Source organism: Planococcus citri, chromosome 5, assembly GCF_950023065.1.
Source record: "Planococcus citri chromosome 5, ihPlaCitr1.1, whole genome shotgun sequence".
Classification (NCBI taxonomy): Eukaryota; Metazoa; Arthropoda; class Insecta; order Hemiptera; family Pseudococcidae; genus Planococcus; species Planococcus citri.
The window spans coordinates 43,493,931-43,505,383 of record NC_088681.1 but is presented as its reverse complement, the minus strand read 5'-3'; the positions used below and the strand labels follow the sequence as shown (position 1 = coordinate 43,505,383).

Genomic DNA, 11,453 nt, shown 5'->3' with positions numbered 1-11,453 from the left:
GTGTTTGAACCGAATCACCTGAATTGAAAAGAACGAACGATTTGAAGAACTCCTCCAGAATTCGTAATTCTTTAGTAATTACTGCACGGCGAACACAAGTAATTACACGTAATTCATATTTTTCTTCGGAATGTGATTTGAATCGTTCAATCGAATTCGTTCATAATGCTCATTTGCGAACAAACACCTTTTTATTTTTTTTAAGAACCTTGCTTTGTTATCAATTATTTCGTAAACGAATTTCTAAACTTTAAAAAGTTCTATCCTTTGCCAAAGTTTTAACATAATCAAGTTCATTAATTAATTCAATTTGCAAAAAGGTTATTCGCAAATATGTCTCAGAGAAGTACTGTGGTCAAGTTATACAAAACGGTAAGTTGAATTACATTCCTTATTTTCTGTAATACCAGAATCCGATCTGCAATATTCTTATCAGTGTAATCAAAATAATTATTTTTCGAATGATTTTCAGCTCCTTCATTTGGGTAAAGATTATCCTCAAGGGTATGATTTCTTTCGCTCCCGTTTGAAGAACGCATTCTTAAAGAATAAAGATGTTCAAGATCCCAAACAACTCGATGAGCTCATTAAAAAAGGAGATTATATCGTCAAAGAACTGGAAGCTTTGTACATGTTGAAAAAATATCGAACTCTGAAAAGAAGATATTATGATTGAATACACCTTACCAATGACCCTTTTTTCTCATACCCCTCTGTATAGTAAGTAATCTCATCGTTGTCAAGTTACCATAGTAAAGTCTGTACATTTGTATTCAGTATTTTAGTACATTTTTAATTATTTATATTTCTTGCAATTTGTGATATTATGTGTTGATCTTGCCCTAATAATCGAATAAAGTAGTATCATACGAGCATTTGGTACATTTTGATTATCGATTCTCAAGCAAGTTTATTTGTTTTATTTCGTGTTTTTTGATATCACTATTAGGTAAGCAGTAATTTAATCATTATTTTTCAAGTCTTGGATACCCATCTAAATCGACTATTTTTCTCTGCTTCGGCGAGGTGATTTCTTGGCGATGATGGGAGTATCGTGGACGTTATCTTTATAACCTACTCTAACTTTTTCTCCGTCGTTGAAACTTATTCCTATATACTTGATAATTTTTAATTTTCTCTCGGTTTTCCATTTGTTTAAACTTTTTACAGCCAGTTGCAGAGCTTGTTTTGCTGTTATATCTTGTCGAATTTCAATAATCATCGCTCTTGAACGATCCCTGTTCGAGAAGAAAATATCAGCTCGAATTTCTGTATCGGTTTCCATATCAGGATCGGAATTAATTTTCACCTCTATCGTATCGTTCAGGTAATTCTTCAGCAATGTGCAATAAATCAAAGTATGCATTCGATATTCATTAATGTCAGGATTCTCCTCATCGGGATAAAGATTTCTTAATGTTTTCTTCAACTCGATTAACATCTGCTCTGAGACTTCGTCACTAGTATAAATATTATTGAATAAAACTGCAATCGAGTTTAAATCGAGGTTTTCATAATTCACGAAGTATTCGTAGAAAAATCCAGCTAATCCTTGCAAACTTTCCTTATTAGTGACTTGAAACACAGTCGTTTTTGCTTTAGGGTATTGAGCATTGGTGAGGTAACCTTGGTCAAGCAAGAAGGTGAAAAATGTTTGGACAACGTTTCCATCTCGATCAGGTACTTCATCATTTAGAAATTTACCCAAATGTTCCAAATCTTCGTATTCCATTCTTCTCGCCAAAGCAAAAACAACCGGTTGGGAAACGAGAAGTTGCGAAATCATTGAGCGAATTTGATCGTGTCTTAAAACACGAACGAATTTGGTTAGCGATGGATTATTAACCAAAGGTAAAAAAGGTTGATTATCTGAATCTAGTTTTTGATTCAGGAATGATATTACAGATTGAGGACAGTACAAAATCGTTGGATTACGTTCGTTTACTGTGACGTACCCATTGTGTAATTCTCTCACTTCGTCGAGATCTTTCTCATCTAAATTATGTTTCTTGAATAAATCTTTAACCTCGGTTTCCGTAAACCCGAAATAACTCGCGAATGGATGACCATCTAGAAATCGATTGAATTTAAATAACTTGGCGTACGATTGGAAAGTTATTGATAATCTAACATGAGTAGTTCCTGTCAAAAGAGCTACATCTACGTATTTCAACTTGTCTATTCCTACTAATAATCTGTCGAGCATGTTGCCTAATACTAGAGCAACCTTCTCACGTGGGAAATCATCTTGCGGATGAGTCGCCATCTCGATCAAAGGATCATCGAAATCGTCGATTAAAACGACGACTCGTCTTTTAAAATGCATATAAAGCGCTTCGGAAAATATAAATAAACACATCTCGAAAGTTGCAGCGTTTACTTTCTGATTAGTCATTATTTTATCCATCACGGCGTACTGCAATTTCTCATTGACCGTGCAATCGTATCGTTTTGTTTGGTATTTATGTTTGATTTTGTTCACCATCCATGCGTATTCGTTGAATAATTTTTTTATCCTGGATTGCAAGTTTTTCCAAGTCGATTTGATAGTTTTACCGATGATTTTCTTCAAATTTAAATAAATCACTGGGCGATGACCAAGATGACCGTAAATGAACGAAAGTGTTCGAGATACGTGTAAGTTTGAAGATTTATTGGCGAATACCGAGAAGCTCATCATTTTTTCGATTTTTAGAGGAGTACCTGTCTTAGGATCGACTTCGGTTTGGACGAAGAACTTGATCAGATCCAACAGCGTTGTTTTTCCAAATCCATGCGGACTTGTTATTACATTCATTTGGGTTTGTCTTCGACTTTCCAATAAAGCCTCCAGGAATTGCGTTTTGTCTACAAATGTCTGACTGTTTATTAATTCGATGCATCTTCTGGAGATTTTTGTTAGAGAATTTGTCACCGGGATTTTTTCCGATCTTGGGATTATGAGTACTTCCTTATTTATGTCTTCTTCAGGGTCTACGTCTTCGGAGAGATCCTCTTTCGAGATGAGGACGTCTTGATCGTCGTCCAAGATGGAAGCGTCGAAGTCGTATCGATCCTTCAAATTTGAAGTAATAGGGGAGAAGTGTAAGAACAGGAAGAGAAGAATTAAATACAAATTCATCGTGAGTATTTCAGCGAAGTTGTCGAAGATGAGGGAGACGTGTGTGGTAAAACGAGGGATTAAAATTTGAATCTGGTTTCATTTTGTTTCATTGGATTTGAGTTAGTATTTGAAGAAAAAAAATTATTAGCTTTTTACCGAAGCATGGAGCATGGAAATGTTGCTTTGTGAATGATTTATTCGAATATTTTGGAAAAAGTGATAGCGTTTTTCGGACTTTTTTTATGCCAATAACTCAATGATTGATGGTCAAGTAGGCACCTACTTACTTTGACAAATTCATTTCAAGACGCGCGAAATAATAACGTTTCATTGTCGGAGCAATATAATAAATTGAATTCAAATTTTCGAAATTAGAAAAAAAGGTTCAAGTCATATGTGGTCAGCTGGGTACCCAAACCTTGTTTTATTGCGCTTAAACTAAGTACCTAAGTATAAGATAACTTTCGAATTAAAATTTTTGTTGCGTTTATATCAAATATTGATAACCTCAAAGGTTACATGTGATTAGAGAATGAAATAATTATCATATTCGATACTAGTTTTTCTCTTGTATAATTTATCAATGTGTCCAAACATATTTTATTTCATTTTTTTTTTTTTCAAAAAAAGGGAACTCGGTTTTTCAATTATTTATTTTTGAAATCATCAATAGCAGACAGAGCAGCCAATCTTCCTGGGGATCCTGTTACTCCTCCTCCTGGATGGGCCCCTGAGCCGCACAAATACAAGCCTTTAATAGCCGTGTAAGGTGATAACGTGCTCCAATTGGCCGGTCTGTTGAAAAATAATTGATCCAAACTCAATTCTCCGTGGAATATGTGCTGGAATGGAATAAATTGAAAGTAAAATTCATCACGATTATATTTTTTGGTATGAAAATTATTTTGAAAAATAAACTTACGCCACCAGTCAGGCCAAATATTTTTTCTAAATCCGGAGGAGTGAGGATTTCATATCCCACGATGCTCTCTTTGAATCCTGGAGCGTATTCTTCGATCGAATCGAATACCTGAGGGTGAATTTCAGTGATTTTTCTTTTCTAAATATTTTTTATGGACATGAAAACCATACAAACCAATTTGGCATATTCATCTTTTGTTTGTCGATCCCATGATTGGCCATTTTTCAAATTGTACATTGTGTATTGAGAGAAAATTAAACACACGTGATTACCTTCAGGACATAGAGTTGGGTCTAAACTTGACGGCAGGGTCATTTCAATCAAAGGTCTATTTTATGGAGGAAAAAAATTGTTATTATTATTAAGATGAATGAAAATGAATTTAAACAAAAAATGTTCTTCCTTCTAGACTAATCTTTGGCCGATGAAAGTGGTCCATTGAAAAAACACATAGGTATTAAAATAGATTCGTAATTGATTCGTGAAAAAAGTGATCTGATTACTTGTTTGGCAAAATGCCGTTAGTCCCTTCTTCGTGAGCTTTCAAAATTACATCCATTGATTCGCAATTCAAGTGAATTGTGCAACGATGATGAGGCATGATTGCATTTTCGCTGGTATTTGGATCACAAAGAAAGTTGGGTATTTTATTTAATGCCACTAAAAAAAAAAAAGTTGAACTTAAATGTTGATAGGTACCTAATTCTTTTTTTTTAAATTCCAACCATAAATTTACATTTACCATTGAATTTGGTGACCGGTGATTGATATTTAATTTTTGCAATACTGTTAGCATATTTTGGATCTAAAGACCCAGAAGGGAGTAAATTAAGAAAGGTCACTTGAGGCGTCGCATTCGACAATATTTTCGAGCTTTTTAAAAATGTGCCATCTTCAGTTGAAACTCCTTCGACTTCATTACGATCATTTAAATGAATTTGAACAACGTTCTGAAAATGATCACAAAAGTAAAAACGATCCAAAGATACTAATACGTTTCAGATAAAAGGATTTCGATTAATTTGGTTTATACCTACTTGATTTGTAAATATATGAGCTCCATGATGTAGAGCGCAATTCGCTATGGCTTTGGAGACTGATCCCATACCTCCTTCTGGGTAAACCCAAGCTCCTTTGTGATCATCAATACCTCCCATTACGTGATGGATCAAAACATAGCTTCAAAAAAAAAAAAAAAATTAATTGAATATTCAAACAAACACCTTGGTAGGCTAATAATTTATGAAAAAATGAAAAAGAAGCATTCAATAGGTAGGTAAAGATACCTTGAACCAATCGTCTCTGGACTCAATGTACTCCCAACGCAGGCATCAGTCATTATGGTGGCTTTCAGAGGTTCAGAATCGAACCATTTGTTCATTATGTCGACTGCAGAAGTAAACATAATCTCGTATGCGAAAGGTAAACATGTTGATAATTTCAATAATCCGGAAACTGCGAAGTTATAAAAATCAAAAAATAAATAATTGTCAGTGAAACTTGCATTGAATACCGCCATCTGCTCACTTGCGTCTCTCATATCTTTAGATTTAATCAGATTCAATTTCGTCATCAAAGGAACTTCTTTTGAAAATAACCTAGCCAAAGATGAAGGCGATATGTCCATCAAAGGTTGAATGCAATCCACGAAGTTCTCCATTTTTTTCTCATATTGCAAATATTTCTAGGAATAAAAGATAGGTATAAGGTGTATGAATCAGACTTTTTCAAAGTTAAGTAGGTAGATCCCTCATACCTCGGCATCATGTTGAGAAAATTTCGATATTTCAGCATAATTAAAAGCAGCATCTTGCGATAAAGTCAGTGATTTAGCTTTAGAAGTCCAATATGGTTTTCTCAAAGGTGTGTACGAACTAGGATTACGAAGATAATATTTCAAACCAAATTTCTACAAAAATTAAAAACAAGCGAGTAGTTGACTATTTTTACCAAAGTTGGTTACAAGATGCTAGGAATAAGAGAGAAAACTGAAAAGCATCATTAGATTCGCATGTACCCAACTGTACCTAAGTATAATACCTTATCAAAAACACACAAAGCAGTACTTATTGCGATAACATTGTTTTAAGTACTTCAACAATGTTTAAGTTTATACGAGAAACTTAATAATATTGTAACCGTGTGTGAGTTTTCATCGTGTTTACGTGAGGTAGGTACCGTACCTACCTTTAAATTGAGATCTTTGTATATTTGAGGTCGCATTAAACTTAGCAAATAGGATGCCCTTGAAAATTTGAAACCTTTAACGATCTCTTCGGTTACAGCAGCGCCTCCAATAATGGGTCTTCTTTCCAAAACGCATACTTTTTTGCCTGCTTTGGATAAATATGCAGCGGCTACTAGACCATTATGACCTGAAAAATTTAATGGGAGAATAGGTTTTATTAAGTTTCGTAGGTTTTAGTTTTTTTCAATTTTTTTCTTAGAAAACATCGTTTATAAATTACCTATCGGGGAAGAAAATTTCAAAAGCGAGTCAAAAATTGATCAAATAAAATGAAAATTATTGTTTAAAAGTACCTACCCAAAAATGTTATTAGGTTGAACAAAATATTGAAAATTGATACGAAAAGATTTTAAAATTGAAAAGTAAAATGTCCACCTACTTGCTTCCTTCAGGAAATTTTAAATGAATTTTCCCACCAACGATTTTGGAATGATTTTTCGATTTTTAATCCATTTTACAACGCGATTTTTAAGATGGGTATTCATTATTGCTTTTAGAGAAAAATGAAGGTAAAAGTCTCCTTTTCCAAGTAAAGTTCCAAGTCAGTTAGTAATGTTTTCTGCAAGATATCTTCCAAGTTTTCAAAAATGCCAATGTTACCAAAAATTACAAGTACATACATCACCTCAAATTTCCACGAAGGAATTCACTAAAAAGTACCAGAAATTTATGAGAAAACAATAGTAATTTGATCAGAAATTACCGGTGATATTGCCAAAAGTTACACGTAATTTTACCAAAAATTAACCCTAATGGCCGAATTGACCCAAAATTAACTGAAAATACACGGTAGTTTTACCAGGCATTACTCGTTATTTTGTCATAAATTACCTGTAATTTTACCAGAAATTACCCGTAATTTAACCAAAAATTACCCCTAATTTTACCAAAAATTACCCCTAATTTTACCAAAAATTACCCCTAATTTTACCAAAAATTACCCCTAATTTTACCAAAAATTACCCCTAATTTTACCAAAAATTACCCCTAATTTTACCAAAAATTACCCCTAATTTTACCAAAAATTACCTGAAAATACACTGTAATTATTTTACCAGGCATTACTCGTTATTTTGTCAGAAATTACCCGTAATTTTACCAGAAATTACCCTTATTTTTAATTGTCGGGTCATTCCATGTCAATTCGACCAAAAAAATGCGATTTTGAAAGTCATGTCATTCGATTTCGCTCAAATTTTTTTTACAATATCTACCCACCCAGTGAGTAAGAAATCCACCATCAGTTTGGTCCCAGTCCCCTAAGAGGGCAGGTGGTGGTGGGGGGGGCCTTCATTATTTTCACATTGTCTCGAGGTACTCAACTTCAGCAGCGCATTCCTCCAAAACTATGATACAGTCGGCCCCGCTTATTGTGGATCCGCTTAATAGAATCGTCCGTTTAATATGCTCAAAATGATCGGTCCCGATTTTTTGTACCTAATTACACAGAAAATCACTCGTTTAATGTGATCAAGCTCCCCGCTTAGTAGAATCATTTTGTGAGACATTATGGGGTATTTTCGGGAAAATGACTTGTTTTTTTTTTTATATTTTAAATCAAAAATTTTTGAGTTTCTTACTTATTATTTGTCCTCTATTTTTTTGAAAATATGAATTTCTAAAAATGTTCTTTCAAGTGATGATAAAATTGGGGAGAGGGAAATTGAATAATAAAAAAAAATTGAATTGCTTTCTGAAGTAGTGAAAAAGTAACATTGAACCCCTCCTCCTTCCATTCTCCATTCTAATAAAACTTGGGAAATTGTCCTACTTTTGTCCTTTTTTTTTCTATTTTTTAATCACGGAACAAAAATGTTGTGACTCTCCCAAAAATGGCGTGTTTTTTCATACTTACTTTACATCAAAAATGTTTGAATTTTTCTCTTATTTTTAAATTTTAATTTCCAGAAACTTTCTATCAAGTGATGATAAATTTGGGGGAAAAGATCTAAACATTCGAAAATTTTAAAAATAGATATGTTATGTACCTAAATTACGAATTCGCGAGTATTGTAATTTTAATGCGTTCTTTTAGTATGCGTATTGCATAGGTAGGTATACAGTTGTAGTCAATTTTTTATGTGAAAACTGTGTTTTTTCAAAAGTTCCCTTTACAGAATCACCCGCTTAATAGAATCATTTGGCCTCGGACAAATGCGACCACAATAAGCGGGGCCGACTGTACTTTGATCAAAACTGATTTCACAGTCTTAAGCATTTTGAAATTATCAAAAGTTGAAAGTTGAACTTTCACATTGAAAGCTCAAATTTCAAAATGGCGCTGTAAGTGGGAGCTACCACTTAAAATTCTGAAAAAATTCAATAGGTGTACGGTTTGATATTTTTTCGAAATATTCAAGTTTCGAGATGGGATCTCCTAATGGTGAAGGAGCACCCCCACCCCCGATTTTGGGGGAAAACTTTCGAAAAAAAAATCTGGGCCATGTGATATATCGAATTGCATGTTTTTGGTAACGCTGAACAGGAATATGACGTTAGATTTTTGATTGGGCCCCATACACGCCCCCCCCCAGCATCTCACCAAATGGGGTAAAAGTTCAAAATAGGCTTTTTTTGTGGGACACATCAAATAGTACGTTTTTGGGGATGCTGAACACGAATATGACGTCAGATTTTTAATTGGACTCATCCACGGTCCCCAGCACCTCCCCAAGGGGGGTCTGAAAAAAAGATTTCAATCGTGTGACACATGAAATAGTATGTTTTCTAAGTTTTTCAAATTGATCTCACCCATGGCTCCCAGAACCTCCTCCAATTGGTTAAAGTCCAATAAATTTGTTAGAGGCCGTAGATGGGGTCCAACCAAAAATCTGACGTCATATTCGTCTTCAGCGTCACCAAAAACATACTATTTGATGTGTCGCACGAAAAAACCCTATTTTGAACGTTTACCCCATTTGTGGAGGTGCTGGGGGGGGGGGGGTGTGGATGGGGCCCAATCAAAAATCTAACGTCATATTCCTGTTCAGCGTTACCAAAAGCATGCAATTCGATATATCACATGCCCCAAAAATGTTTTGAAAGTTTTGCCCAAAATCGTCGGTGGGGGTGCTTCCCCTCCATTGGGAGATCCCATCTCGAAACTTGAATATTTCGAAAAAGCATCAAAAAGTACATCTATTGAAATTTTTTCAGAATTTTAAGTGGTAGCGCCCACTTACAGCGCCATTTTGAAATTTGTTTCAACTTTTGATAATTTCAAAATGTTTAAAAAGTTCAAAATTCAATACTTACCCTTTTGAACTGTGAAATCAGTTTTGATCAAAGTATCATAGTTTTGGAGGAATGCGCTGCTGAAGTTGAGTACCTCGAGACAGTCGAGACAATGTAAAAATAATGGAAGCCCCCCCACCACCCGCCCCCTGAGGGGCTGGGACCAAACTGATTGCGGGTTTCTTACTCACTGGGTGGGTAGATATTGTAAAAAAAATTGAGTGAAATCGAAAGACATGACTCAAAAACGTTGGTCGAATTGACATGGAATGACCCTTTAGTAACTATACCAGAAATTACCAGTAAATTGATCAAAAATTACCAATAATTTTCTAATTTTTTAAAAATCTTTGAGGTAACTCGAGAAATTTTTGCAGAGGATCTATTTTATAGTCAGTCTTGAATCAACATTCGATTTTGGCATACAATTTTAAGCAGTTGCTGTACAATTTAGAATAGGTACGTGGTTTCTGACCAATTTTGTGATGATTTGGAATCGAATTCCTGACAAATGGAACATGATTTTCTAATTTCAAGTAGACTTAACAAAGATCGGATCAATTCATTCAAGATTTACAATTTAAAAAAATCAGATTCTCGACCTTACTGAAAATGATTGGATCCGATTAGACCAGATACGAACATTTTCTGTGTTCAATTTGATCTGATCAGATCTGATCAAATTCGATTTATTCAAAGCTGATGAGGCCAGGTTAATCAGGTCTAATCCAAAAATTCTCCGGATTCTGGTAACTATCCCCCACTTCCCATTTTTAAGATTTCAAATTCGCAAGAAACACTGACGTTGGATTTTCTAAAAAAAAAAAAAAGTGAGCAGTTAAAATTTCCAGAAGAATTGATCAATTTTTCACTCGTATTACTCATCGTAGAATTTAATGAAGAAATAATTAGGTTAAACAAGCAAGTATTACACGATTGATAAAAAAATTCATTTATTTACCTACCTCCTCCAACTATGATGGCATCATATTGAGTGTCTGGTTTTTGGCCATAACATCGCCGTATGCTGGATACTCGAGACGTTCTAATATTTTTCAACATAGTTATGATTAAGAAGAAAATTGGGTTTTAACGCGAAAAATACGTATTATGTAGAGACTCTGGTTATAGGTATACTGTAAGTAGATGATAATTTTCTACCGAACTTTATTTCACATTATTGTATAGCCATTATCATTACGCGTAATTTGTTTATCGATAAACATTATTTGATAGGTAAGTGCACTCGCACATTATCTTTTAAACACAACCATGCTCAATTTTATTTTCCACTACTTGCAAACAGGAAAAAAAATTAAAAATCATTCAAAAGAAAATCACGATACCTACCTACCTACCTACCTACCTAATAACGGAGCATTTTATTGTCATCAGCGAAGTATTTTCTCACCTATTTCTCAGTTCCAAGAAAAGCTTACCTACTTATCGATGTGTTTTGGATAAAAATGTATACATGTTTAATAGTGTGCCTTTATACTACAAACCTATCTACTCCTTCATCTTCTACGCGGAAAATTCTCCCATGAATTCGTCTTCAAATTTTCCAAAACCTAATTCCAATGTTTTTCGGCAGCTCGAAAATATTCCCTCGTTTTTGGTTTCAAAACGACTTCGAAATAATATTTCGTTACTATACGAATAAACTCCACGAGACAGGCATAAAGCCGCATCGAGTACTTTTTCATCGGTTTAGTAAGTAGGTATAAAGCTAAAATAGAGAAACAGCGCGAACTTCCAAGTACTCCAAATGCCTATAAATTATGGCCGCTTTGACAATTTTATTTATGTATTGAAGTCTTTTACAAATATACCAACGAGAAAACCCTTATAACCGGAATTTGACCGAGGATGTGATTTATCGCTGGAATTTAATCACAATACCGATGTTTCTTTTACACCATACCATAAGGTTTTGGATATTTTTA

At 34.2% G+C, this 11,453-nt stretch overlaps 3 protein-coding genes across 3 annotated transcripts; 1 reads left to right on the top strand and 2 right to left on the bottom strand.

Moving 5' to 3' along the window:
- The first annotated feature begins 212 nt into the window (after window positions 1-212).
- On the top strand, window positions 213-875 carry osi (orsai). The gene is made up of 2 exons (XM_065368651.1): window positions 213-372; window positions 473-875. The coding sequence occupies exons 1-2, from the start codon at window positions 334-336 to the stop codon at window positions 674-676; spliced, it is 243 nt and encodes an 80-aa protein (XP_065224723.1). The 5' UTR covers window positions 213-333; the 3' UTR covers window positions 677-875.
- On the bottom strand, window positions 868-3,536 carry LOC135848687 (uncharacterized). Its single transcript, XM_065368649.1, has one exon. The coding sequence runs from the start codon at window positions 3,119-3,121 to the stop codon at window positions 1,004-1,006; it is 2,118 nt and encodes a 705-aa protein (XP_065224721.1). The 5' UTR covers window positions 3,122-3,536; the 3' UTR covers window positions 868-1,003.
- Window positions 3,537-3,738: 202 nt separating this feature from the next.
- On the bottom strand, window positions 3,739-10,656 carry LOC135848688 (pyridine nucleotide-disulfide oxidoreductase domain-containing protein 2-like). Its single transcript, XM_065368650.1, has 11 exons — window positions 10,473-10,656; window positions 6,213-6,400; window positions 5,782-5,934; window positions 5,553-5,709; window positions 5,312-5,480; window positions 5,063-5,204; window positions 4,768-4,975; window positions 4,529-4,685; window positions 4,200-4,353; window positions 4,026-4,133; window positions 3,739-3,945 (listed from the first exon to the last, which is right to left on the bottom strand). Exons 1-11 carry the CDS (start codon window positions 10,567-10,569, stop codon window positions 3,751-3,753), a joined length of 1,728 nt encoding a protein of 575 aa, XP_065224722.1. The 5' UTR covers window positions 10,570-10,656; the 3' UTR covers window positions 3,739-3,750.
- Window positions 10,657-11,453: the final 797 nt, after the last annotated feature.